Source organism: Lethenteron reissneri, chromosome 59 (assembly GCF_015708825.2).
Source record: "Lethenteron reissneri isolate LAM-NWPU_2019-01 chromosome 59, ASM1570882v1, whole genome shotgun sequence".
Lineage (NCBI taxonomy): Eukaryota > Metazoa > Chordata > Hyperoartia > Petromyzontiformes > Petromyzontidae > Lethenteron > Lethenteron reissneri.
Window position 1 is genome coordinate 5,170,270 of NC_083837.1, and position 27,749 is coordinate 5,198,018.

Genomic DNA, 27,749 nt, shown 5'->3' on the forward strand with positions numbered 1-27,749 from the left:
TACAGCGTCGCTGCCGTGATGATGTGGCATTGCCCGAGCGACTTGCGGAGGCAGTGTCGCGCGTTAATGACGTGGCGTGCCGTGATTGGCTGTCAATGTTCCCAACGTGCACTTGATTTCCGCTTCCGGTGGAAGCACGTGACCTTTTGGCGGGAAATTCAAACCTTTCCGGGTTTGTAATGGCGGGAACGTCCGCCGGCGGCCGGTCCACTCCGCCCGCAGCCCCCAAGGTAATTTCTTCAAGGATGCAGCAGCTGGGCGAGACGGCCTTGTGCAGCCTGGATCTCGTCGCCCGCGGCGATCGGCGGTCGGCGGTCGGACAGGCAGTTGGGCGGATGTCTCCATGCCCACATCTTCAGCGGCGCTCTCCGCTCCTGCAGGTGAGTCGGAGTTTTTTCCATCCACGCTTCGCACACGGACTGTGTGTCTTGTATCCATGTTCGTTTTTAACCACTTCTGACTCCAGTTGTAGTGTTGTAAATAACAGATGAATAAACGTATTAAAGCACACACTGGTTTGTTGTCTTTCTTCCAACACGGTCTCAATATACATACAGAGGGATATGCGGTTCTCTCACCCGTAGCCTCAGGAGGTACAGCCTCCGTACCTGGTGGGTCCTACACACGGGTCTGGCTGCTAGCCTAGGAAGGTACAGCCTTCTAACTGGTGGGGACTATTATCCGTCTACCCGCTACCCTAGCGTCCTCCGGCTGGGACCTCGGGGAGGCTAGCTTGACCCACCGCTGGCTCGGTGGGTCCCCTGACCACAGGTCACGCCGAGCCTTAGCTCTTACAAGAGCTGGAAGGCTGGGGAACCAGGGTCCTGCCTGCCAGGACCTATTCTCCCCTTGACCACTGGTAACACTGAGCCTTAGCTCTTAGAATATCTGGAAGGCTTGGTCCAGAGTCCTAGCCATCTTGAGCTGGCTTGAGTCTTCGTTTGAGGAGAACTGGCGGGCGCTCCCCGCGCTCGCCATTTTATACCCATTTGTAACAGTCCTTATCCAATCCCATGCTCCCTCGTGGGACCCTCTGATTGGTTCTCTAGAATCTGTGTTTTCGATCCTCTTTTACCCTAACTAACCCTTGGCCGTTGGTCTGGCGGGAAAGTGTGTTTACGATCCGCTCCCACCTTTCCCTGACCCCGGCCGTTGGTCCCAGAGCGGTAACACTGCATTTCCCCTCTGATTACATAGTGCCCCGCAGGTTACCGAATAGAGTGTGTCTAGGACCTCTACATGTGTAACGCCAAAACAAAGGCCACGTGTTGTTTTCGAGACGGTATAGCTGGGAGGGAGAGGGCAACTGTGGCAGAAAATAACCGGAGCTGGGTATGGAGTGATAGGCCATGCAGCTTCTATACAGCACGATTCAGCTGAAAAAAAGGCTATGCCACTGGACTAATTCAGAGTAAGACTTCCGCTCTGATATCGGAGCCGGTCATAACCAAACTGCCCAGGTATGGGAACACCTCCACTCTTTGCACAACTACCTATAATGCGGAGTTGAGGGGGGTGGAGTACTTGAAGACATACAAAATATCCAGGCAGGTACTGATTGTAGGGCGAATGGTAAGGCACTTCCTCTCATTGGCACTATCCAGGTTTAACATCAAACTCTCCCACTCCTCGAAGTGAACAGCCATTACGAGATCATCACCACCATCATCAGCACACAGATCATCAGTTGTTCTCTATCTTTCCAGATCAAGAAAAACCATGCGGCATGTTACACGTTCAAAATATTGCTACATTACGATTCGTAGATTGAAGTAGATTTTAATACAGGCAGACCTCGCTTAGCATGCCCCCAGAGAACACTGATTTATTCTAGTCATAGGTGTGGGGCCAAATTTTCTGTACTGACTTCAACACCAAGCTAGCTCCACAACATGTGTGCGTTTCTCCGGTTTCCTTCCATGGGCCGAACCCTGATGCTTGGAATTGGCCAAACATCTTAATGCAGGACGGAGCTGAGAATTAGTCACGAGACTCAATGTGGCTTTTGTGAATACATCAAGGATATTTCTTGGTTTGATTGTTTACATGATTCAGCTCAGCAGCTGCACTGCGGTGTGCCAGCATTGCCACTGCATTATGGTGGCCGTGGTAAAACCGATTCGGAATAAAATGTTTAGCACGCGTCGTGACTTTTTTTTATTTTTAAAGTGTTAATCAAACGAGTTACGGTGACGTCATGGCCGAGTGAGCAGCAATGACCACTCCTACCCCTACATAAAAAAATAACTTTTAAACCCGACAAAACCACTTGCTTACCTATTTGATAGTTTTCTTATTTTTATACCTGGCCTCGTGCACTTTATAGGGGGCATTGGATAGCTGGTTTTATACTTTGGAGCTTCCTAGGGCGTTCCACTGACTCCTTATGTGTAGGGTCCTCAGTAAGCAGCTCGAGGCTGAGCTAGTGACTAGGGCAAGGGGACTTTCTCTCCGTATATTCGTGCTCCATTGAAGACAGGTCCCCTGGGAAAAAAAGACGTGGCTTCGTCTCCGCTGGCCTCCCCATTCAAGTTGTTCCCGGAGACACTAGTGGAAGGAACGACAGCTCTTACAAGCCCTTCTGGAAAAAAAACCGAAAGAGAATACTGCACTTCTTTGGGTCAACAACGAGAGGTCGAACAACTTTTTCAGGAGGGTAGAGAAGCAGGAGGTAGCCATATACGACCCTTCACACTATGCTAGACGAGCAGAGTGGCGGAATGAAGACCCACGAAGCCAGGCTGCTGGAGCTTGAGGAGGCGTACAACAGACTGGCCGCTAAGGGACAGGAATGCCAAGTGAAAGCGTACAGCCTTCCGGAGGGGGTCGAGGGTAACGCTCAAGTTGCTCGATCCTATATTCGGCTACATCAGCTCGAAGCTCCGGCATTCCTCTCTACAACTGGGCCATCACAACCTACACGCGAGTCGGTGCAGCGCTGTGACCACGGCGTGGCTCCACGCCTGCTTTGTGTCAACGTGGGGACCGCGTGCCTGTCGACCGTCATCCGCACAAGCTTGCTTTCCTGCGTTTTTCAAAAACAAAGCAAAACAGACTCCTGTCCACAACCTCTCTCGCATATATATGGATTTTTATATTTTGACCACTGTGTGATAAACACGTTGCTTGCGTGCGGCGACGCTGAATGCTTTGCCCTCTCCCTTTTCCTCATCCCTTCACCACGGAATTAAAACGGTACCGCGGTCATGCACATTATGGGGGGGGGGTGAATAGTTGCACAGAGGACTTGTCCAGGTTCGCCAGCGCACAGCAGAGGCTGGTGAGGCGTCCCGGCCCCAACCCGGAGGTGGGGGGGGGGGGGCCCAGGGCCAGTGAAGTATTCCATGCCACAAATACTTCGGGCAGCAGAGGTGTAGACATCTTGGTAAAAAAAAAAAAGAGCATTAAATATTTTTCTTGCAGGAAAATTACAGGGCAGAGATATCACACGACTGATTGTCCAGCTTGACGAGGTTATACCGCCCACCTACGACTGTAAATAATGAATGGGCCACATTTACCAGACAATTGGAATTCCAGCAGAATAGCTCCTTGAACCTAACTGGTAATCAATCTCGGTTAATCAATGATTAAGTATGTATTAACATGCACATCTTTGTCGGATGGAGCGGGATGCGGTTTTAATCTGCCTCGATTATGAAATGCATAACGAGTGGAGGCATCACGCCTGAGATTAACATCGTTTTAAAGACACGCTTAACCCCCAAATCCAATAAACCCCCGCATTGCATTTTGAACTCTGCGCTTCGATGCCTCCGTCGCGTGAACAGAGACCGCGATGCGGATTCTGTGGTTTCTGAATCTCGGGCATCCACACAAACCCCTAAGTACTGTATGGCTAATCATCAGTGGCTTACTGCATGTCCAACGACGGTGGGTGTTGACTTTTCAAGGTTGTGGAGGACGAGAGTCAACGCGTCAGACTTTCATGCTTATAACGCATTAGCGTATCAGAAATTTAAGTCAACTAACCACCAGTCCGAAATCGTTTCAGAAAGCAGTAATGAAATGGGTGTTGGCTATTTATTTTCTAACTTTCATTATTACTTTTAGCTTAATTACTTATTTCATTAATAGTGACGAAATTAAATATTTAAGACATCCAAACACACAAGTCTAAAAATATCCATAAGCCACTGCATAGGGTGGGGGTGGACTGTGTCCTATCTTCTGCACCACACATCCAAGATCTGGGACTCCTCGGGTTTTCCATCTGACCAGCCCTTGACGAAATTACATCGTGATAATGTATTGGCAGTGGTGCACAAGCACAAATAAAAATAAATAAACGAAAACTCACATTCAACAATGCCGCCTTATCATGTTGTTTCACTCGAACATGGCTAACGAATTAGGGAACGCAATTCGAATTAAAAAGCATCAATTCACCAACCTTGTTTTGAAAAATAACAAAAGGCAGTAGTTTTGGCAGCGTGTGTGACGACCACCATGCCACGGAATTCCCTAGCGGGCGCCCAAACCTCAGTATTTACAACTTCGCCGTACTGTACACCAACACCCTCTCTACACGCAAACTCCTCCGCCATCTCTGTTGAGTACTCTCTATTAACTTATTAAATATTTAAACTTGTTATATACAGTAGAACCCGTCTTAACGACCACCCCCTGTTAACGAGTAACGACAGGCCTCCATACAGCCAAATGTGTACTGTATAGTAGTGGTGCATAATAGTGTAGTGCCTCTGTAGAGCCAAATGTGTTCCCTTACCAATCATTCCCATTGTTAACGACGGGCTGCTGGTTTCACCGCCTGCAGAGGATCACGGCAGAAGGGGGGGGACTCAACCGTCGACGTGGCCGACTGGGCACCACGAGGGCCAGAGGGCCTCCCCGACGGCCAGGGCCTGCGCACGGTCAGAGTGGGCAGAGAACGGCCTTCGACTGGTGGTTTGAAGAGAACACGGACAAACATTCGAGCTCACGCTTTGCTTTGGCTACAATTTGCATTAATTTCGCTCCGAGTGGCTCAACAAGCCTAGAAGCCGGCGAATTCAATCACCTCTGAGATCTAAACGTGGAAAATCGAATGTTAATCAGGAGCAAGTTGGCCCAAGGATTGAGAATCGAAAATGCATGTAAAACGGCGGTACAGGACTCTCTATTCGTGAGCGAGTGAATACTGTGCAGTGGCGCATCACAAGTGGACATTATTATTATCATCCAACAATGACCAACATGGTGAAGTATGGTCAAACTAAATCTGGCGTCCAAAAACACGTGGTGAAATGTTCATCCAGTAGTGGTAAATGTAACAAATTACAGTAACCAAAACAACAGAGGATGCATGGAAAATAAATCGGTCATTGTCGGCCAGAGTCGGCGGCCCCGTTGGTGCCTGCTCGCCGAGGTCACTGTGTCTCCATAGCCACTCCTAACACCAAATGTAATGGGTTCTGGAGACACTTTGAAGAGGCAACTTCTTAATTACAACACACCACTCCAACAGTACTAATACAGCCTAGGGACACAGCCTACTTCTAGCGTGCCTGACACTGGCTACGCTCTCAGGTCCACCGGCTATGATTACCCTAGGGGAGGCTACCTGACCCGACCGAGCCAAGGTGCGGGTCTTGACTCTGGCTTCCTCGGACCTCGCCCTTACAAGGGCGAAGGGCCGGCAGTCCCAGAGTCCCACCACTGGCCCGCACAACGTCCCGGCCCTTACAAGGACAACGGGGCGAGGGGTCCAGGGTCCAAAGCTGGCTCGTCTTGGTTCATCAGCTGCGACTAGTCCCGATCGGCTGGGGAGGTGCCCTTTAATGCCCCTTGCCCATTGAGGGGTGGGGTTGCGTGGGATCATAGATCCCCCGCAGCCCCCCCCCCCCCCGTTGGTAGCGCCGATGGCTTAGCTGCCTAGGATCGTGAGCCCCCAGCATCCTGTCCCCTCTTTGGCTGGCACAGCAGCCCCTTCCCTGGCGGTACGAGGTACCCCTGCCGGTAAGTGTGGCCCATTTACGGCACTACATTACCCCCCCCCCCCCCTACATAGCCTCCAGCCGACCCGGCTGTCAAAAACACAACGGAACAATAAATATTTGTTAACCATCAAAATGAGTGTATGCGTGCGTCAATGACTGAATGGATGACAAAAAAATGACAAATAAGCACCTCTCCCCCTCCTGCGGTCACGCATAAAAACCCCCAGGTCACCAATACAGAACAACACTATATAAACACATTTGCAGGACGAACGCACGCCCCAACCGCCCACTATACATGATGGCAAGGTGAGTGGCGGCGAGTTGGGATGATAGTTCGTGGGCGGGGGTCATGAAAATCGTTTGAGTTTGGAGTGAGTCCAAGTGGCAGGTTCATCGGTCGCGATGGAGGCAGGAGGGGGCCGACAACCCGCTTTTGGGCTTGTGTCCTGGGCCGCCGATCCCGCAGGTAAGTTCGTTCCCGCTGGGTTGGCCATGGCGGGTGGCCGGGCCGATTTCACTCCCGAGGCACCTGAGGGCGGGACAACGGGACCTGCCCGAGAGTAAGAACCAGCATCGTCGCGGCGTGGCTCGTCGGACATGTCGAGCTCTCAGGGGATGTGAATTGTACAGGCCGCCAACGCCTGTGGAGGGTTGAATGTAAGGTTTTAGGCATGACGGGTGTATGAACCAACAGCGCTTGCCGTGCTGGATCCTGACGCACTGCAGGCGAACAACGCGGATAATAACAACCGGGCCTCTCCAAGGCTTAAGCAGTTTTGAGGAAGTAGCCAGTGGTACCTGTGGGCAGTGGAGCCAGGCGCGGTTCCCTTCTGCCCAAACATGGCGGGACATGCAGAGGTTCTGCAACCGCTCGTAAGCAAGCTGACGAGCTTGCGAGTTATTTTAAGCAGCCTCCCGAGCATCCACCAGACGACGTACATTAGCATGGATGTGGTCGGCAATCTTAGCCCTAGGTGCGGGCTGTTCAATGCGCAATTGTACGTCACGCACCTGGGGGTGGGGGAAGTCAGACATTTGTGACGATGTGTGACGAGGGGGGGGGGGTTGAGAAACTTTTAAATACATGTTTTCTCCTACAACATCAGAGTGCAGCGCCACATTACATACGCACTACAATGACAATAGTCTAAAGCGATTTGAAGCATGTTTTTTTTGGGGGGGGGGGGCAGAGCTTTGTGACGTCATATTTGAGGGGGGTTCTGACTTTTTGTGACGTCGTGTGATGAAGGGGGGGGGGTAAAAAATCGTCCAAAATCGCGTGACGTCATTTATGGACGGCCCCTAATCACACGTGACTAGCTACAACGGACCAGACCACAGCTCGGGTCTGGGTCCTCGTGTTGGAGACTCTGTAGGACGTGGAACGTGAAGCAGGGACGTGAAGTCTTCGGGATGAACAACAGCCACAGGTCCAACTGGGGGCCTGGCTGATATTCTGTGTGGCGGGGCTCGCTCCGCCCCTAGCCACGGCCACCTTGAATTCTCAAGGAGGATCTCCAACTGGCCACGTGATCACCCCAGCCCCCCTTTGGGGGTCCCGGGGTAGACACCTCCGGTCACGTGTCCTCCGGGGTCAACCAGAGTGCCATGGCCCCTTTGAAATCCCGTTCCGAGGCCAGCACCCTCGTACCCCATCCTGTAGAGGCTGGCACTGCTCGCAGCACGTGGTGCCATCTATTGCTGCCAGTCAGTGCTCCCTGAACCCCGCTAGGGCCGGTACTGCATCCACCCTCAGTGGTGTTTGCGATGTCAATACATGGCGTGCCGTGCCTCTCTCCCAGGCCGGCAACGATGTCACGACAGATGTTTCGTTTACTGCTTGCTGTGTCAAATATGTATACTTGAATCCGAACAACAAGAAAGGTTTTAATGAATTGCTTTTGCATAGAGATTGTATTACACGAAATAAGCACACCTGTACAAATGAGCAAGATCCCATCATATAAATCAGCTTCCTCTCTCCAATATTATACATTTTCAAGAAGCAATTTTTCAAGGGGTATTTCATTATACGATGTGACTCTAGAACCTCACGTTTGTTCTTTTATTATATATATATGTTCGTCTATATTTAGTCTTTTGCCCTGTACGTGTACGGGCGGGATATACCACGTGCTCAACGTGGTACGTGTGGGCTGCCGAGGGCCACTCGCTAAAGAACCGCCGCCCTGGTTGCCGAGCTACGGACACCTTTCCTTGTTGAGCGTTACAGCTGCAGAGGTTCATTCACCATTGGAACCTCATTTGCCAGTAAAAAAATATGATAATAGTTTTTTTACTCTTCTATCTGGCAACAAAACTGACACTTTTTTTACAAGGAGTCATGTTTGCATAAACCACAATACCTGCAGTCATAATGCAAACAAAAAACATAACTCTGATAATGTATGCACTGTCCTTGAAGTTGATTGGTCCACACCCAAGACAGCTTTCCTTAGAGCCTAGTCTCACATGGGTTGGACCAGATGATGCCAAAAGGCGCACAACTCAAAGACAATGCACCATCAGAGTATGAGAGCTCGGGGTAAGCATTTCAGAGGCGTAGCTAGGATATTTTGCGCCCGGGGACGAACTATAAAATTGGCGCCCCCTCCCCCACCCCCCCCCCCCCCCCCCCCCCCCCCCCCGTTTAATCACATTTTCCTATTACATCGAATAAGGAATAACAATTTCAATTTTAATGAAACATTGTATTTAAAGAAGCAAATTTATAGAAATTATATTACATGGCTCACTCAGTTACTGTCGTAGACTGGTTGACAGTCTACAAAATATACATTTTTCTTGATTTCACTGTCGCAAACTGGTCAATCACGTAATCAACATCTGTTTTTTCCAATGTTTCTCTTTCAACGCTAAGAAGAGCAAGATCACTGAGACGATCTTGTCCCATTAAAGCATGCAAATACGACTAAATAAGTTTCAATTTGCTGAACGACCGCTCACAGCTTGCAATTGAAACTGCTATTGTTAATAACATTTGCAGTGAAATTCGCAAATTCGGAAATATGTCGACTCCATAAAACACAATAAAACCAAGAAGAGCCAAAGGAGTTTCTGGTAGAACTTCATTCCGGTTACTGAGCAACATTTTGCAATCTCGAATTTCTGTGAAAAGTTCATGGCCATTGATGTCGGTGTCATAGAAATTTCCAAAATCTGTGCAATTTCGACGAATTGCATCGACATCTGTGTTGGATAGAAGAGTTTTGACGTCCAGCAGAAATACAAATTTTGTTTTCAGGTCTTTTAGTCGTAAAAACCGTGTTGACATCTCCTGTTGAAGTCGATAAAATACGCTCTTCATAACGCGCACAATTTCTTCTTCTGCTGAAAGTCCTGCATCTCTTGCCATTTCTCCTGGCATCTTCCGACGTCGCCTAATTCTGTCCACATCGATCCCCCAGGCTGTGCATCTTGTTTTGGCGTTTTGTACAGCAACTTGGCTCAAATCATCACGAAGCTTGACAAATTCATGCTCCAAAGATTCAAGATCAGTTGCTGCTTCCTTGAAATTCATAGTAGGATCCTGTAAGTGCTTCTGAACACGACCAATTTTTCCAAGAATGACATTCCAGAAATGTAATAAAACTATGAAGTTAAAATGTAATACGCATGGCTGTAACTGTTCTGCATCACTTCTGGTTTCAGGCGTCATTGTTACGTCCTCCAATAATTTGTCTAGCAGCCCTACTAGTCCATCCAGTCCTTCATAGATAGCTTTAACAGCTTCTGATTGTGCACTCCAGCGTGTTTCAGACTCCAGCTTTACTGTGATGGGCACAGCTTTTTTAACTCTTCCCAACGAATTGTTGAACGAAAGTAAAACAAATATATACTTTCAACTGTTCCAAAAAATGTGACGACAAGTGGATCCTGTTTAGCTGAGTGTACTCCTGCTAAGTTTAAGCTGTGGTTGTCACAGTTGACAAACAATGCTCTGTGATTTTTGTCACATATTCGTTATTGAAGGCCGGATATATGCCCAGTCATCACAGCAGCATTGTCATAACATTGTGCCCAACAGTCGGCTAGAGGTATGTTGTCAGATTTCAGTCTCTCGACGATGACTCTTTCTAGGCTTGCTGCATCTTTTGCATGTATCTCGATATAACCTAAAAATTATTCTTTGATAGTTACTTTTTTAGTTTGAAAATCCACATCCACAAATCTTATGACCTGAGAAAGCTGTTCCCGATGTCCTAGATCAGGAGTTGAGTCAAGTAAGATACCGTAGTACTTGTTTTTCCTGATATCACTCAACAAATGGCTCTTTACAGTCGACGCAAGTATGTGGATAAATTCATTCTGGATTTCCGGTGACAAATAAGAAATTGATCCCGGATTTTCTCATGCGTGCTGTACGTGTTTTGCTAACAATGGGTCATACTGCGCAACGAGTTTGATCAGCGCGAGAAAGTTTCCAACATTTTTTTTCATCCGCGATCAAATTTTCCTCATGGCCATGTAGTGCCAAATTTTGTGAAACCAGAAACTTAATACAGGTGAGTATTCTTTGCAATATATCTCGCCAACGTTGTTTTCCAAATGAATCTGAGCTTGAACCACTGCGTCAATTCCAGTACCATCAATTATCCTTCGTTCGGCTTCCATGTGTAATAAAGGACTCTTGCACTGGGTCTGTCTCCGTTGTCCTTTATTGTGGTTCTTACAACTTTGCCCGCACGGCGTCTCGCTCAGAATCTCCAATCTCCTCTGTCTCCCGCTCGGCAGCCCCACTGCTGCCTCCGCTGCTGCAGCCCTGCTGCTGACTCCCAATGCAGCCCTGCTGCTGGCTTCTCCTCAGCCTCTCCGCCTCCCACCTGCAGCCCCACGGCTGCTCTCTATGCAGCCCCGCTGCTGGCTTCTCCTCAGCCTCTCTGCCTCCGACCTGCAGCCCCACGGCTGCTCTCTATGCAGTCCCACTGCTGGCTCCCTTGGTCTCCTCTGTGCCCGGACACCGCTGGCCAACGGTGCCGAGTCCCAGCCTGTGACGATCACGCCACTTTTCCACCTCCTGCCCTGCGTGGCCTCCTCCTGTCTTTACACCCACACTCTCCTCTAGCCCTTCCGGTTCCTGCCCTTAAAAGCTCTCCCTCTCCCCACGTGACCCTAACTCCTCCCACCTGTTACGTCACATCCGCGAGGCCGTTTACGCTCGCATTACACCACCGTCCCCCGTAGAGAAAATTCCAGCCGTCCTCGGCTGAAACAAAACAAGCAATGCGAGCGACCCTCAACTATCAGCCGTGAACGAACAACGGAGAATACAACGAATATAACAGTAACAACAAGAACGAGAACAACAATCAACGAAAAGAAAGGGATTTTGAACGCGTGCGGGTCACCGGCCCGTCCCGGACGAGCGGCGGCCCCCCTGCAGACCGAGAACGCGACGGGGTTTTAGGAGCGACAGGATCAAAACCGCCTGTCGCTATTGGAGGCCCGCCAACGCCAAGGTCCCGTTCCCCCGAAGGACTAGAGTCCGGGGTGTCCCGCAACCGTGTCTGTGGTGGGGTTGGAGGGGCGGCGGGGTCAGGAGTCCCCGCAGCCGTGGTAGGCCCACCCAGAGCAGAGTCCGCTGCCTCCCGCTGTGTCACGGCCGGTTCGTCTGTAGAAGGCACGACAGGCGCTCTTGCAGGGTCAACAGGCACAGGCAAGGGTGCGTCGGCAGCAACAGACACCGGCAAGGCAACATCAGGAGATGACGCATCCATTCGAGGGGCCACGTATGGTTTCAAGCGAGACGTATGGACGTACCAGCGCCGAGATCCGAACCGAACACGCGCGGACTGCGGGTTAGGGACCTCAATGAGCCTAACAAGCCCCTGCCATGGCTTATGCAACTTAGGGGAGGTTCCTGCTCGCACCTGCGGGCAATGCAGCCAAGCCATGTCCCCCACCTTCCAGGGGCACTTCCCCTTCGAGCGTCGCGCACAACGTTCGTTCCGGGCCTGGGTTTTGGCAGTAGCCACCCTGGCCCCCTCCCTCGCCTCAGCGACGCGGCGCACGGCGTCCTGAATGTAATCGGGGAGAGGCTTAGTAGGTCCTCTCATTCCCGTTCCCAACTGCACATCCATTGGCGGCACGTTTTCGCGACCGTACATAAGAAAAAACGGAGAATATCCTGTGGACGCGTGAGGCGTCATCTGATATGCCGAGAGTACTCCAGGGATGTGCAAATCCCAGTCAGCTTGCTTCTCATTAACCGTGTGACACAGCATGGCTGACAGCGTCCGATTTAGTCGTTCCACCATGCCATCCGTCTGCGGGTGGTAGGGGGATGTCCGGATCTTTTTGGTCCCCAGAGTAGCACACACCTCCCCCAACAATTTAGAAGAAAAATTCCGGCCCTGATCCGTGAGCAGCCTCTCCGGCGCCCCTTTGTCCATGACATATCCAAATAGAAAGGCGTCCGTAATGGACGCCGCCGACTGGTCGGGCAAGGGCCAGGCCATCGGCCAGCGGGAGAGATACTCCACCCCAACTAGCAAGTATTTATTACCCTTAGCGGATGGCAGGAAGGGTCCCAAAATATCCAACGCCACCAACTCGTTAACTCGAGACACATGTATGGACTGTATCGGCGGCACATATGGGTGTTTAGGCGGCTTCCGTCGGGCACACTCGGGACACGCGCGAACGTGCCCAACGACATCCGTCGTCATGCCGTGCCAGAAGTAGTCTCGCTGCAACGTCACCAAGGTTTTCTGCACCCCCAGGTGTAATAGCGTGTCACAATGCAGAGTCCTAACCAATTCGTACCGTAACGACGACGGTACAACCAGACGCCAGCGATCATGTAACCCCTCCCTCCACATCAGCAGACCGTCGCGGAGAGCGGCCCCCGGCGCCCCCCCGGAACCCAGGCCCCCCCCTCCCTTTGTAGCCCGACTCCGCAGGGTCCCCAACGAGTCAAGCATTTGTTCACGAATCCACACTGCCCGTGGAAGGTTCAGAACCCCATCGGCCGGTCCCGGGCACACAGGAGCCTCAGGCATCTCGACCGCCAACGCAACAGGCCGAGGGGGCTGCTGGGTCGGCGTACACCTATGCGTACCCGACGCGCAAGCGCAAGGAGATCCTTGCGGTAACCTGGAGAGCGCGTCCGCATTCGCGTGACGCGCCCCCTTCCGATGTTGAATTTGGAAGGAAAACTCCTGCAGAGTGTCAAACCATCGTGCCAGCTGGCCAGACGGTTGGTCCACCCTCAGAGCATATTGTAAAGCCGCGTGATCCGTGCGCACAATAAACGAACGGCCGTAGAGATACGGCTGAAACTGGCGGAGAAAACAGACAATGGCCAAAAGTTCGCGGCGAGTGACGCAGTAGCGGGTTTCCGCGGGGGACAAGACGCGGCTACCGTACGCCACCACGTGTTCCACACCGCCTTTGGACTGTGACAGAATGGCCCCAATGCCCGTGTCACTCGCGTCCGTGTCCAGAATGAAGGGGTGATCAAAATCGGGATAGTCCAATGTCGGCGCCGTTGCCAAACGATCGCGCAGGTCTTTAAACGCCACCTCCTCTGGCAGTCCCCAACTGAATTTCCGTCCTTTACCCGTAAGGAGGTGTAGAGGCCTAGCGATCGTTGCAAAATTTGGAACAAACCTACGGTAATACGAGGCAAACCCCAAAAAACGACGCACATCCCCCACCGTGACCGGGGTTGGCCAGTTCCGGACGCACGCCGTCTTCTCCGGATCCGTGGCCACCCCGTTGGCACTGACTATATGTCCCAAATAGCGCACGGACCGTTGCAGTAGGTGACATTTCTTCGGTTTAAATTTCAGATTGGCGGAGTGCATCCTGGCGAACACCGCCTCCAGTCTTTGGAGATGCTCGTCAAATGTGCGGCTAAAGACGATGATATCGTCTAAATATATCAGACATGTCTCCCACTGCAACCCCGTTAATACCAGCTCCATCAATCTCTGAAATGTGGCGGGGGCAGCATTCAACCCCATCGGAAGACAATTAAATTGAAACAGACCCTGCGGCGTACGGAAAGCGGTCTTTTCCCGCGAGGACTCATCGAGGGGAAGCTGCCAGAATCCCGAAGAGAGATCCAGCGTCGAAAAGAACTTTGCCCCCGACAAGGCATCGAGGGAATCGTCCATACGCGGCAAGGGGTACGCATCCGCCACAGACACTTTGTTTAATTTGCGAAAATCGACGCAAAATCGCAATTTGCCGTCCTTCTTTTTGACCAGGACCACAGGCGCGCCCCATGGGCTGTTAGACGGAGATATTATGTCCGCAGCCAGCATGTCATCCACTGCCCCACGAACATGGTCTCGCTCCGCCGGGCTCATCCGATGCGAGTTCAACCGAATCGGAGCAGCGTCCCCCGTATCAATATGATGGGAAAGCAGGGAGGTACGTCCCAAGTCCAAATCGTCAATGCTAAACACATCGGAATAACCCAACAATAGCGTGCGAAGCGCGGATCGCTGTTCCCCAGTCAGGGATGAATTTTCGCCACACAATTCGGCGACCCAGCGATCATCTTGGCCCCCAGGTCCCGAAACTCCAGCAACCACATCCTGGCGGCCCAGATGGTGCTGGGCCGTGAACGCTGTAGTGGCATGGGCCACGACCGTTCCGGCCGGCACGCAAACATTCTCCGTACTCCCATTAAGCACCTGCAAAAATGGCTGCTGGTCCGGCCGGATAATAGTTTGCGCCCCGACCAGCGCCGATCGGCCCGTTATGGTTGCGGATGGCGATAACAAAACCCCAGGCGCTCCTTCCCGACCAGGCACCGGTTTCCGATATCGCAAGGGAATAAACATCTGTGAACCAGGTGGAATGTCAACAGATACTTCAGACAGCGCCTGCACCTGGCAGACCGGAGCGGGTCGCCCCCAGGGCGACGGCAAAAATGTAATTTTTCGACCTCCCGGTAATTCAATACAATTTTTATTAACTCTTATCAGAATGGGCATGTTGGCCAGAAAATCAGTTCCCAATAAACACGGAACCACAAGGAACCTCGAAATCAACACAGTTCCCGAGGCCGACACCCCCCCGATGGATATATTGGCGTCCACCTGGCCCACAATGCCCATATTCCCCCCGTTCGCTGTTACACAGGAATCGTAAACCGGGCGCACTGCGTCCGGCGGGATGCTCAACAGATGGAAAATGACATCCGATATAATCGTCGCGGACGCACCGGAGTCCACTAAAATGCGCACGTCGACCCCTTGTATAGAACCTGGCACAGTGGACGAACCAGTAGCGGCCGCCACAACCCGCCATGCCAATTTACGCCACTGCGTTACCGAGCGACATGGCCCAGTCGGCGGCCTCCCGTTGTTAACGACACCCGGATCGCGCGGCAACGGTGATGAATGAGGTGCCAAGCCTTGCCGGGTGTCTGGTGCGCACCGACTTGCCTGTCCAGGAGGGTCCTTCCGCGGCACGTCTGCGGTCGAGGCCTCCTGCTGGGGCGGCCCCGGGATACGGGCCCAGCAATCCCTGGCGTAGTGGCCTTTGCGACTGCAGCGGAAGCACTCAACGTCATTACGACGCACAGCACTCCCCCCAGGTCGACGCTCCCGCGTCGGCAGCGCAGATCGTGGCCCCGGCCCTTCGCGGGCAGGCCACTGCGCAGAGGCGGCCGTCAATTCCTGAGGGCCCCCCCCATGAGGAACGTACACCGCCTTCTTGGGGTCCCAACCCACGGCTCCCCCTTCCACGATGGGCCCCCCCGTCCACGCCGTCACCTGCTTCCAACGGCGCAGATTAAACTGGGCATCCAAACACTTTGCAACTGCCCGAGACGTCAGCTTCTCATGGCCCCACACCGGCATAGGGATCCCCAAATCTCTCGACAGCTCAAGCATCTTGCCCAAAATAAGGGGTTCCAGTAAGTCAGGCTCCGTCTCAGGGTATGCGGCCATAGCCAATTCCAGGACAGCACCCCTGTATGCCACCAACGACTCTTCGGGCGCCCGCTGGCGCTGAACGAATCATCGGTGAGCGTCATCCGGTGGCTCGTATGCATCCGCCATCTCGTCAAAAACCCCCCTCAGTTTCTCGGCCTTGATGGAACGGAAGAATCTGACCGACTCATCGTCGAGAAGAGTTGGCAGAACTTCCAGGGCCTCCGCATCAGTCCATCTGGCGGAGCGCACCGCCGCCAAAAATCGGCAGACGAATGCACTCCAGTCGCCTCCGATTGAAAATTCTTTAACTGTTGTCAAATGACGGCTGCGGGTCCTCGCTCCGCTGTCCTCCGCAGACGGCGCGTCGCGTGGCATGTTCAAGATGGCGTCGCACCGCAACGTATCCAAGATGGCGGTTTCCCGCCGCGGAGGGCGCAAGATGGCGGCTTCCCGCGGTTCTTCCCCTGCCACGCCCAAGATGGCGTCCTCGTGCCGCGTGGCAGAGGGCGCTGGCGGCGCAGGCAAGGCCCTGGTCCGTTGGTCATCTCTGGGCCTCCCCGAAGCCGTCGCCGGCGTGACGAGGTCGCACAGTTGCGCCAAGTCTCCAACTGGGCCGCCATCTGCCTCCATCGCTGGTCAGCGTCCTCCGGCGCGGGCGGATGCACCGAAGCGGCGACCTCTTCCACCCCCGGCCCACCACTCGTCCCCGCGTCGATTTCTTCCTCCATCATCGGCAGCTCCACTGCCTGAGGAAGGTCGTCGTCGTCGGAAGATGTAGCAGACGATGGTGCGGGGATATTCTTTCTTCTGAGCTGTTTTGACATGCCGTTTCAATTCTGACACCAGTGTAATAAAGGACTCTTGCACTGGGTCTGTCTCCGTTGTCCTTTATTGTGGTTCTTACAACTTTGCCCGCACGGCGTCTCGCTCAGAATCTCCAATCTCCTCTGTCTCCCGCTCGGCAGCCCCACTGCTGCCTCCGCTGCTGCAGCCCTGCTGCTGGCTCCCAATGCAGCCCCGCTGCTGGCTTCTCCTCAGCCTCTCCGCCTCCCACCTGCAGCCCCACGGCTGCTCTCTATGCAGCCCCGCTGCTGGCTTCTCCTCAGCCTCTCTGCCTCCGACCTGCAGCCCCACGGCTGCTCTCTATGCAGCCCCACTGCTGGCTCCCTTGGTCTCCTCTGTGCCCGGACACCGCTGGCCAACGGTGCCGAGTCCCAGCCTGTGACGATCACGCCACTTTTCCACCTCCTGCCCTGCGTGGCCTCCTCCTGTCTTTACTCCCACACTCTCCTCTAGCCCTTCCGGTTCCTGCCCTTAAAAGCTCTCCCTCTCCCCACGTGACCCTAACTCCTCCCACCTGTTACGTCACATCCGCGAGGCCATTTACGCTCGCATTACACATGTAGTAAAAGCTGTGTGGTGGCTAGGATTGTTTTCATGAGAATTTAGTTTTTCTGGCTTTCTCCACTTGTTGAAACCGTTTGTTAACTCAAACGAAGCTCGTGAGTTTGAACTCGATGATGTAAATAATAGACAACAGAAACAGTAAACAGCTTTATTGATTGGTGAATATAATAGCCACGAACGAGTCACTTCCTCTCCGTTCGCTAGTCGGCGTTTAAACCATGATGATGTAATTGATATTCTTAGGTTTTTTTGGTAAAGTCACGTAGGTAAAAAAAATTTAATTAATAAAAGTAAAATAAAAATAAAATAACTTTTATTAATTGTAATTTTTTTACCTATGTGACTTTACCGAAAAAACCTAAGAATATGAATCCTTGCAGTCACGAAAGCTTCAAATCTCGAATGATGTAATTGAACGTGCGTGGGCTGCTGCGGCTGCTGCAGCCGCCTGGAGCGTGGTGTCACTAATAAGAACTAAAAATAGGCCGTTGTAGTTTCCGCCACCAAAAAACAGGCCAGTGACTAAGGCCTGTCTGTTGTTTGGGACGTTCTTCCATGTAAGTTCTTAATAGGCGCGCGTACCAAAATGTAATTACATGAAATGTCGGCTGTGTGTGGCGGGATATATCAACTTTTAGGTTGAGGTGTAGATTTGTGTAGTAGTTTCAGGCTGCCGCGCCCGCCGCACTAAGTTACAATGTAACGTTGTAAGCCTCATTTTGGCGCCCCTTTACCTTGGCGCCCGGGGACATATGTACCCCCCTGCCCCCCCCCCCTAGCTACGCCTATGAAGCATTTACACCATTGGAACCTCATTTGCCAGTAAAAAATAATGATAATTGTTTTTTTACCCATCTATCTGGCAACAAAACTGACACCTTTTTTACAAGGAGTCATGTTTGCATAGACCACAATACCTGCAGTCATAATGCAAACAAAAAAACATAACTCTGATAATGTATGCACTGTCCTTGAAGTTGAGCTCTCATACTCTGATGGTGCATTGTCTTTGAGCTGTGCGCCTTTTGGCGTCATCTGGTCCAACCCATGTGAGACTAGGCTCTAATGAAAGCTGTCTCGGGTGTGGACCAATCAACTTCAAGGACAGTGCATACATTATCAGAGTTATGTTTTTTGTTTGCATTATGACTGCAGGTATTGTGGTCTATGCAAACATGACTCCTTGTAAAAAAAGGTGTCAGTTCTGTTGCCAGATAGAAGGGTAAAAAAACAATTATCATATTTTTTTACTGGCAAATTAGGTTCCAATGGTGTAAATGCTTACCCCGAGCTCTCATACTCTGATGGTGCATTGTCTTTGAGTTGTGCGCCTTTTGGCGTCATCTGGTCCAATCCATGTGAGACTAGGCTCTAAGGAAAGCTGTCTCGGGTGTGGACCAATCAACTTCAAGGACAGTGCATACATTATCAGAGTTATGTTTTTCATTTGCATTATGACTGCAGGTATTGTGGTCTATGCAAACATGACTCCTTGTAAAAAAAGGTGTCAGTTTTGTTGCCAGATAGGATCCTCAACAACTCTCAACAGCGGAGTAATTTTTACCTACGGGATGATGACCGTGATGATCAGGATACTGTAATGGCATTGCTCTTGCTGCTGCTGCCAATAATGATGGTGTTTCTGATGTAGCTGCTGCTGTAGAACTAAATGTAGGAATGAAATAAATGCAGTGCTCGTGTAACGTTTTGATAACTGTCAATGAGTTTTAACGGCAGTATTCAATAACATCTGGAGAAGCAAGTACATCTGTTGCAAGACCAAGCTGAACATCTTAAGAACATGCGGGTTCAGTAACAGCTTTGTATGCCTGCGAGACTTGGGCATTAAAAAAAGACCAACAGAGATAAGATATTGGCACTCGAAAAGTATTGCTACAGAAGTGTAGTATTGTAAATACTGACGAATACACTTCTTTTGAGGCAACACGCTGTTTATTGTCTTTACTACAGGGTCCCTATCATGAAGGGTATATCGGTCCCTTCATCCAATACCTAGGGAGCTATGGCCTCCGAACTATACGGGACCTAACACTGTTAACCCGTTCCCTATCGTCCTCCGGCTGGGATCTAGGGGAGACTAACTGACCCTGACCTCCTGGTCCGTGGGTCCTGACCACTGGCCTCACTGAGCTCCGGCCCTTAGAAGGACTGTGGAGCTTGGGGTTCAGGGTCCTATTCTCCAGCCCGGTCTTCAGTCTTCAGTGTGCAGATAACTGAGCCAGAGCTCTGAGTGCTCTGGCTTATATACTCATCCGTGGCTTGCTCCGCCCTAGCCACGCCTTCCTTCTGGAACACTCTGGGCCATCCTGGAAGATGACATCATTCCCTCGGTCCACCCCACCCGGGGGCCTGGGGAATATGTGCCAGGATCCGTTTCACTGGGATCCGCCCTTGGCCTCTTTCTGGCCCATGGGCATTTACCCTGGTGAGATAACGCCTCTGCACTCTATTGACAATACGTGTAACTACAGGGCTGTTGAATGGTGAGTGACAATCACCCCTACAGGATGCTGCATCTAAGCTGGACACAAAGAGTGACAAACGTAGAAGTGAGAAAAAGGTTGCACATAGAAGAAGACAACCTGATGATGATGCAGGCAGTAATGAGAAAGAAACTGGCACTATTTGGACAACAACAGGAAAATTAAAAGTGTGCTGTTCAGAAAAATTGAAGGAACCAGAAAGAGAGGAAGAGCTAACAGAGAATGGTTTGACGACGACATCATTAAGAGATTGGTGCCAGAAGATGTGGCCACTACTTGAGCCATAGTGGCACTACAAGACAGAGAGGAAAGTGGAAGCAACAAATTACGAAATGTGCAATGGACACCTACGACTACGAGCTATCTGCCCATGGAGTTTTAATTCACTTTTGCACCACATTCCCCCGACTAATGTGCAGTATTTGCCCCACGTAAGGTTCGAGGGTTAACACCACTGGTAAAACAAGTCACAGCAACCTGAACTGTTAACAAAAAAGGTAAGTTTGACAATGCGAGAGGATGATCCAGATTCGTGGCATTGTTGCTAATGCTGGTGTTGTCCCTACGTTTGCTGCTAATGATGACGATGTCGCTGCTGCTGCTGCTGATGCTACTGCTGTTTTTGATCATATAACTGCTGCTGATGATGCTGATGATGATACTGCTGTTTTTGATCATGTAACTGCTGCTGTAACACTAAATGTAGAAATGCAATAAATGCTCTACTCGTGTAACGTTTTGATAACTGTGGTCAGAAAAAAGGCAGGCATGCTTTTTTATTCAATTTTGCACAACATTCCTCCTTCAAACGTGCAGTCTTTTCCCCACTCAATGCTCCAGGGTTAAAGCCTTTGGTAAAAAAAAGTCTACAGTCAAAGTTCTACTCTCAACAACAAAGTAAGTTTTACAATGCGAGAGGATGATCGTAATGATCCGAGTAATGACATTGCTGCGTGTGTGCGTGCACACATGTTATTTGTCCATACTTCCCCACACTGGTTGGAGAACGTGGAGAGCAAAGACGCGAACCCCCTGCATAGCTTATTTGATGTTAAGCTCTTGTTTAAAGTTCACGTTATTTAATTAGGCGAGAAACTCAAGAGACCAGGATAGATAAGAGTCTAAATTACGAGTGTGACCTGGGGAATCAGTCTACCAGTAGTGGGCGATGATTGCAGCTACGTTGTAATCGTGCCATTTGACTAATTTGCGCTGTCATTTTCGAATTTGGAAAAATGTCGACCGTTACGTCGGCACACGATAGCCGTCTCTTGTGAATTATGTCACGGGATCTTTAACGTCTCACTGTAAATCGGACGGCGCGCAGCATTATTACTTCGGTTATTGCACCCGCGGTAATGACCAGGGAGGCCGCTGGAGATCGAACCCCGAACCCTCTGCACCACCACAGAAGAGATGTTAGCAGTAAAAGATCCGTGTCCTTTAGGCATTACGTAGAGGGGTAAAAACCGACGGCCCTCCGCACACACCTCTGAGTCGCACTCGAACTTTAGTTCGTTGGCGAACTACCTGTGCACGTAACAAGTTGTTTTTTTTTTAATAAGAGCATCAGAGTCCCGTATATTCAAACCATTATACAACATCAAGGATATTGCGACCAACGTTACGATTAATCTATATATATTTGTGAATGTGTGTCTGTTCGAAATGTTTAGCATACTTCCAAACATGCAACAAACTTGAAATTTGGCATGGGGCTAGCTTCCAGACTGTACACAATGCAAAAAATATAAAAGGACTTTTTATTTTGGGGGGGGGGGGGCGCAATAATGGATATATTTTGCACGGCAATTGAGCGGTTACGTCACATATGTGATGTCACCCGCATGCGGCAGCGTTACGCAGTGTGCCTGCTGACGTCACGCACCCCCCCCCCACAATCCTCCGCGTAGGCCGTGTATCCTGCACAAATGCATAGAAAGGAAGCAGGGTCTCGGGCATGACCACCTCAGCAATACTTAATTCAGCTCACTTGGTTTCTCTAATCAAGGACATTTCACTGTCTCCAGATTATTTGCTTGTCAGCTTCGATGTAGTCTCTCTGTTCACCAAGTTACCTGTACCTGATACCACAGCAATCATTGAAGACTTGGTCCAACAGGGACTGAATCCTGATGTACCAACTTTGGTGAGGCACTGCCTTAGCAACACTTACTTCATCTGGAATGGTACATTCTACAAACAAAATGAAGGTACCCCTATGGGTTCTCCCTTATCACCAGTGGTAGCGAATGTTTTCACTGGAAATTTTGAAATAGATGCCATCCTGACATCCACCCTACATCATTCCCTGTGGAAGAGATAGGTAGATGACACTTTCGTCATCTGGCCACATAGCCTGCCAGCACTGAACCAGTTTTTCAACCACATCAATTCAATCCACCCATCCATCAAATTCACCATGGAAGTGGGAAATAATGGCAAGCTACCATTCCTGGATGTTTTGATCCAGAAGGGGCCTGATGGCTTGTTGGGACATTCCGTATACAGGAAAGCCACCCACACGGATTCCTATCTAAAGCCTGACTCCCACCACCATCCGGCCCAGAAGAACTCCCTCATCAAAACACTACACCATAGGACCCGCTGCATCTCCGTACGAAGCGCCAACTAGCCAGTGAACTGGAGCACATACACCAAGCCCTCAAGATGAATGGATACTCAGACCACACAATCCGCAAAGCTGTATCCCCAACCATGGGGATACAACCATCTGAGGACCTAATCGAAACTATTACCTTGCCATCCATAACAGGTGTTACCAAAAATATTTCCAAAATCTTAAACAAACACAAGATCCAGGTCGGATTCAATACGGTACACAAAGTCCATGATTTGATCCATCTGTGAAGGATATCATTCCTGACATGCAATACCCTGGTGTCTACAAACTAAGTTGTGTCTGTAGCAGCAGTTACATTGGCGAAACGAAACGACATTTCTCGGACCGTGTTCGCGAACACAAGGCAGATTTGAAACACGGCAGAACCAATGCCTCTGCAGTGACTGATCATTGTTTTTTTCCCGAGACCAAGGTACTCTGCAAACCTTCGGGCTACCATCAAAGATTTGTCTATGAAACCATCCAGATATATAAGCACAGAGACAATTTCAACCGAGAAGATGGGTATAAGCTGAGCAATCATTGGAAGGATGTTATTAACAAAGCAAAATTGAACTTACTGTGGTGCTTCCATTCTTTCCTGCCGTTTGGCTGTCATCTCCGTCTGCATTGCCCTGTTAGATGCCTCTATATTAATGGGCTGTAGTCTCATTAACATGGCCACCTCTGCTCCCTTAGCCTCGATGTATCGATGGTTCTGGCTGTATGATGGGCTTTGTGTCTCACTGGCGCGACCACTGTTGCGGTGGTTCTCTTGCGTGGACGCGCGTGCCTCACAGTGCAGTTGGCAGCGCCGCAGCTTGTGTTCCACATAGACATGACATTAACTTGCTAATCCTCTAATCTCCCGGCCTAATCTCTCCCATCAACATAGTGCTAATCTCCCATTAACACTGCTGTTGTGCGCATATGTGACGATACTCTTAAGTGGCGACGGTAGCTCATTTGATGCGAATCTCTCTCCCTAATCTCTCTCTCCCTAATCTCCCCCATTAACACAACTGACGTATTTGTATCCGGCGATGGAATTCCTTTCAAACTCAGACCCTGTTTGCTTGCCCATCGCCACGTAAATAACCTTGTTGTAACAGCTCTTTCGCTGGTTCAGTAGTTCCACTGCTGGATTATTTTTTCCGCCTGAAGATGACCGCTTGTGTTGCGATCGAAACGTCGTGATATATTATTTTGTTTATTTAATTTTTCTACCTACGTGACTTTACCAAAAGAACCAAAGAGTATGGATTCCTGCAGTCATTATTGTGCTTTAATGAATACATTTTATAATAGTGTGTCTTCGCAATGTTACACAGTAAATATAATCTTCAATGACAACTCTTACAGTCCCATCATCACCACCATCTTTATAATCACCATCATAACCAAATGTATCATCATTATCATCCTAACCATCTGTATAATCAATCACAATCTGTATCATCACCACCAAAGACAAATACTCCCCATATAGGCCGTATAGACTGTTGGGGTAAGTGCTGTTAGCGAGCACCTATGAAGACCAGCATGGCACACGAGGTCAACACCACACCCGGCCGCCTTTGTCTCTGCAGCAGTGTTTACACCACACCAGGTACTTATTTAAGGCTGAGTCGACCTAGGAGGCCCATAACCGTTTCAGATAGTCGTTTCCTGCATTGGGCATGAGTGAGAATTTACCTCGGGTCGTCGGGTTCATAGCACAGTGTGCTAAACGCTATGCTACCCCTACCCACCACCTGTATCACCATCATCTTCCAGAGTTAATATATTTCATGTCAATATCTGGAAATGCTTGTATTTGTAATAAACAATTCACAAGTAGTTGTCACTCACCCACACTCAAATTGTCAGAAAGGACTGAAAGATGAAATATCTTCAGAACTCTACATCCTGAAACTAAACTAATTATTTGTATTTTACCAGGTAAGGCCCACTGAGCTATATCGCACGCTCGGGAGTCCTGATTCCACTTCTGGGAGTGTCAATTACAACGCCATGGAATTGTATATGTTGACACATGACCAAGCATATGTGTTTGTGTGCACGTATGTGTGTATGCGTGCCTTCAAATGCACGTGCGTGTGTATGCGCGTGGCTGCACGTGTCTGCATGTGCGTGTGGAAAGTAACTTTAGCCATGACAATTGGGATCTATTAGGTTTAGGGTTAAGAGCTTTGCATACATAAACTGGTGGGTGTGTGAACTCACCAGGGTGGAGCTCACCTCACCGGTGAGCTGGTGTGTACGCTGTTTAATCTGTAAGCTCACTACTGTGTGTGTGCGCCCACGAGTGTGCAAGCTCACTGATGTGTAAACCTGCTGGTGTGTGCTCTTTGGTGTGTGGCCTCACTAATGTGCAGCACATTTTTGTAGAAGCTCACTAGTGTGCAAGCACATGAGTGTGCCGGTGAGTGTGTGTGAGTGCGGTGTGTGCGAGTGTGCGGTGAGTGAGCGGTGAGTGTGTGTGCCGGTGGGTGAGTGCGAGTGTGCGGTGTGTGCAGTGAGTGTGTGTGGATGTGCAGTCAGTGTGCCGGTAAGTGAGTGCGTGGTGAGTGCGTGGTGAGTGTGCTGGTGAGTGTGCGGTGAGTGTGTGCGAGTGTGCAGTGAGTCCCAGTGTGTGAGTGTGTTGGCGAGTGTGTGGCTTGACGTGTCTCCGTATCAGTATTACTCAGCCGATGCCTTCAAACTAAACCGGAAACATTACATGTGACACTGATGTCTACACGTGGGGCCTCCCCCAAAGCGGTCGGCCGAATTTGCCGTATACTAGGGGACGGCTCTTGATTTGGCATACGCGACACGCACGTTGTGTGCGCTGTGCGTGGGGTGACTAGCCCGACGTGCGTGCTGGGCAGGGCAAGGGGGACTGCCATTGATTGTGTCGAGACCTTTTGCATGGGTGACGAGATGAACGCCCAAATTCAACGCAGGCCGCCACACAAGGGCTGCACATTTCAATGTTGAGCAGGTCCCTGTGTGTCCGTGCGTGCGGGTTCGTGTGTGTTTTTTTCTGTGTGCGTTATGTGAGGGTAGCAGTGGCGCAGTGGATAGTAAGCGACGCTCCGAACCCCGCAAACATCCGAGTTGGATTCCCGCTCATGGCCAACACCAGTGACGATTATTGATCTGAACCGGTCCTGGGTCACCTCAACTTAAAATGAATACCTGGAGCGTCACCACTTGGGAGACAAAGGCGGCCGGGTGTGGTATTGGCCACCCACCCCCTGGTAGACCGTGCCGACCTTAAATTTTGATTTAAAGCTTTCGTGACTGCAGGGATTCATCTTCTTGTTTCTTTCGGTAAAGTCACGTAGAAGGGAAGTAATAAAATAATAAAAATAAAACATAATAAAATTATGCAGGATTAACAGCATCAAAGAGAGCTGCAGTTGCAGCTCCCTTTGATGCTGTTAATCCTGCATAATGCACATGCATATGTAGTACTAATCACATTCCTGCATTTCCCATAAATATGCTAAATTCCTCTTGATATGCAAATTCCTTTGTCAAGGCGCCCAGCTTATATATATGCTCCAAGCTCGTGTGCTGTTTCATTCAGATTCTGTCGCCTCGACGGACCTGGTTTTCACCTGAGGACGGCTGCTTGCGTTGTGGCCGAAACGTCGTGAGAATAATTTTATTATGTTTTATTTTTATTATTTTATTACTTCCCTTCTACGTGACTTTACCGAAAGAACCAAGAAGACGTGCCGACCTTCATAGGTGCTTGTCAACAGCACTTGCCACAACAGTCTGTTAAGGCTATATGGGGGATATTCATCTTTGTAGTGGGAAACCCGTAGGTGTGTGCATGTGAGGGCAGAAACCTGTACTGCTGTCGTACTTTGTGACCGGGCGAGGCCAATTTCGTCCTCATGGTAGACCAGGGAGTCCTGGTCTTCGTACTGCTGCTTGTTTTTGGCCGCAATGACACCCAACATGGACGACCCCATCACCTGCGTTCAAACAAGTGTTACACAGTACATACACACGCGCAATAAAGCAACCACAAAGCACATACACTATTAAATTTAATATAAAACCACTGTGGGTCATTCCGATGGCAGCACAAACAGAAGCTGCATCCATAACTTCCCAATCTCCACAGTCCCAGGCCAAGGTCCATCCAATTAATTAATACAAATATATACTTATTAGAGGGTGTTTTTGTTTGTTTGGGTTAGATCACGTAAATATTAGTAAGGTTTGTCACGTAAACAAAACATGCCAATTAGTTACTAGTTCAGCACATCGGTGTGTTGGAGAATAAACCCACAACATTTACAATTCAAGTACCGTGACGTTTCGCCTGTAACTACAACAACAACCTGCCTCGTCAGGCGACATACAGAGTTGTGGCGAAATCCTCCCCCTGTCTCGGTCTTAAATAGACGGGGGATAAATGTGATGTCGTCACTTGTAAGCACATCGTATACAAAGACTAAAGGGGGCGGGGGGGGGGTTATGTTTCCATGTAAATTACAATGGATATCTGTTATTGGTTGGGTTATTCACAGTTAATCAACAGACAATGGCACACGAGCAGTCCATGCGGTCCGCACCACGCCCGGCCGCCTTCGTCTCGCCAGTGTTGACGTTTACACAACTCTACTCGGTTAAGGCTGAGTCGACCTTGAGGGAGGCTCGGGACAGGTTCAGATATTCGCCGCTACTGCTTTTGGCCGTGAGCGTGAATGAACTTGGCTGGCTGAGCACAACGTAGCTACGGTAGCAAGTTGCCACGGGGTTCTACAGCAAAGTGGCAGAGCCCCCCCTCTACACCGCTCCCATCCCCCGCGCGGCCCTCACGGCCCCTCCACCTCACCGCGTGCGACTCGCACACACACACAGGGTCTACTACTGGCCCGTACGTGTTTACAGCATGTTAAACACTTCTTTCACGCCGTACATAGTGGACACTGTGTGTGTGTGTGCTGCGAGCTGAGTGGTGGAGGTACCTGGCAACAGTTGAACCGAGCCCACTCGGCCTCTTCACCCGTGGCGACCAGAGTACAGTCGTAACTATATTCTTGGTTCTTTCGGGTAAAGTCACGTAGATAGAAAATAACAATAAAATAAAAATAAATTAAAATAAAAGCAAAAAACCCGCGACGTTTCGATCGCAACACGTGATGAAGACCGCTTGTGTTGCGATCGAAACATCGTGGGGTTTTTGCTTTTATTAAAAATGTTATTTTCTATCTACGTGACTTTACCGAAAGAACAAAAGATATGAATTCCTGCAAGTCACGAAAGTTTAAAGTCAAAATTGACAGTCGCAACGACTCAGGCCTGGAGGATGCAGTGGACCACGTGGGCT

General features: G+C 50.1%; 1 protein-coding gene across 1 annotated transcript; it reads right to left on the bottom strand.

Moving 5' to 3' along the window:
• Nucleotides 1-239: 239 nt before the first annotated feature.
• Nucleotides 240-27,600, bottom strand: LOC133357732 (uncharacterized). The gene is made up of 7 exons (XM_061575825.1): nt 27,388-27,600; nt 26,274-26,385; nt 14,915-15,715; nt 14,483-14,562; nt 13,348-13,595; nt 11,333-11,361; nt 240-374 (listed from the first exon to the last, which is right to left on the bottom strand). The coding sequence occupies exons 2-7, from the start codon at nt 26,304-26,306 to the stop codon at nt 240-242; spliced, it is 1,326 nt and encodes a 441-aa protein (XP_061431809.1). The 5' UTR covers nt 26,307-26,385; nt 27,388-27,600.
• Between the last annotated feature and the right edge of the window lie 149 nt (nt 27,601-27,749).

Bases quoted from the DNA above. Each gene is read 5' to 3' on its own strand.
- LOC133357732 (XM_061575825.1), bottom strand. From the start codon at position 26,306: ATGAGGACGAAATTGGCCTCGCCCGGTCACAAA. The intron at 13,596-14,482 runs GTCGCCGAATTG...GTATTACCGTAG, and splicing joins GGGGCCAAGATGATCGCTGG to GTTTGTTCCAAATTTTGCAA. The intron at 375-11,332 runs GTGACCCGCACG...ACTCACCTGCAG, and splicing joins CGCTCGTCCGGGACGGGCCG to GAGCGGAGAGCGCCGCTGAA.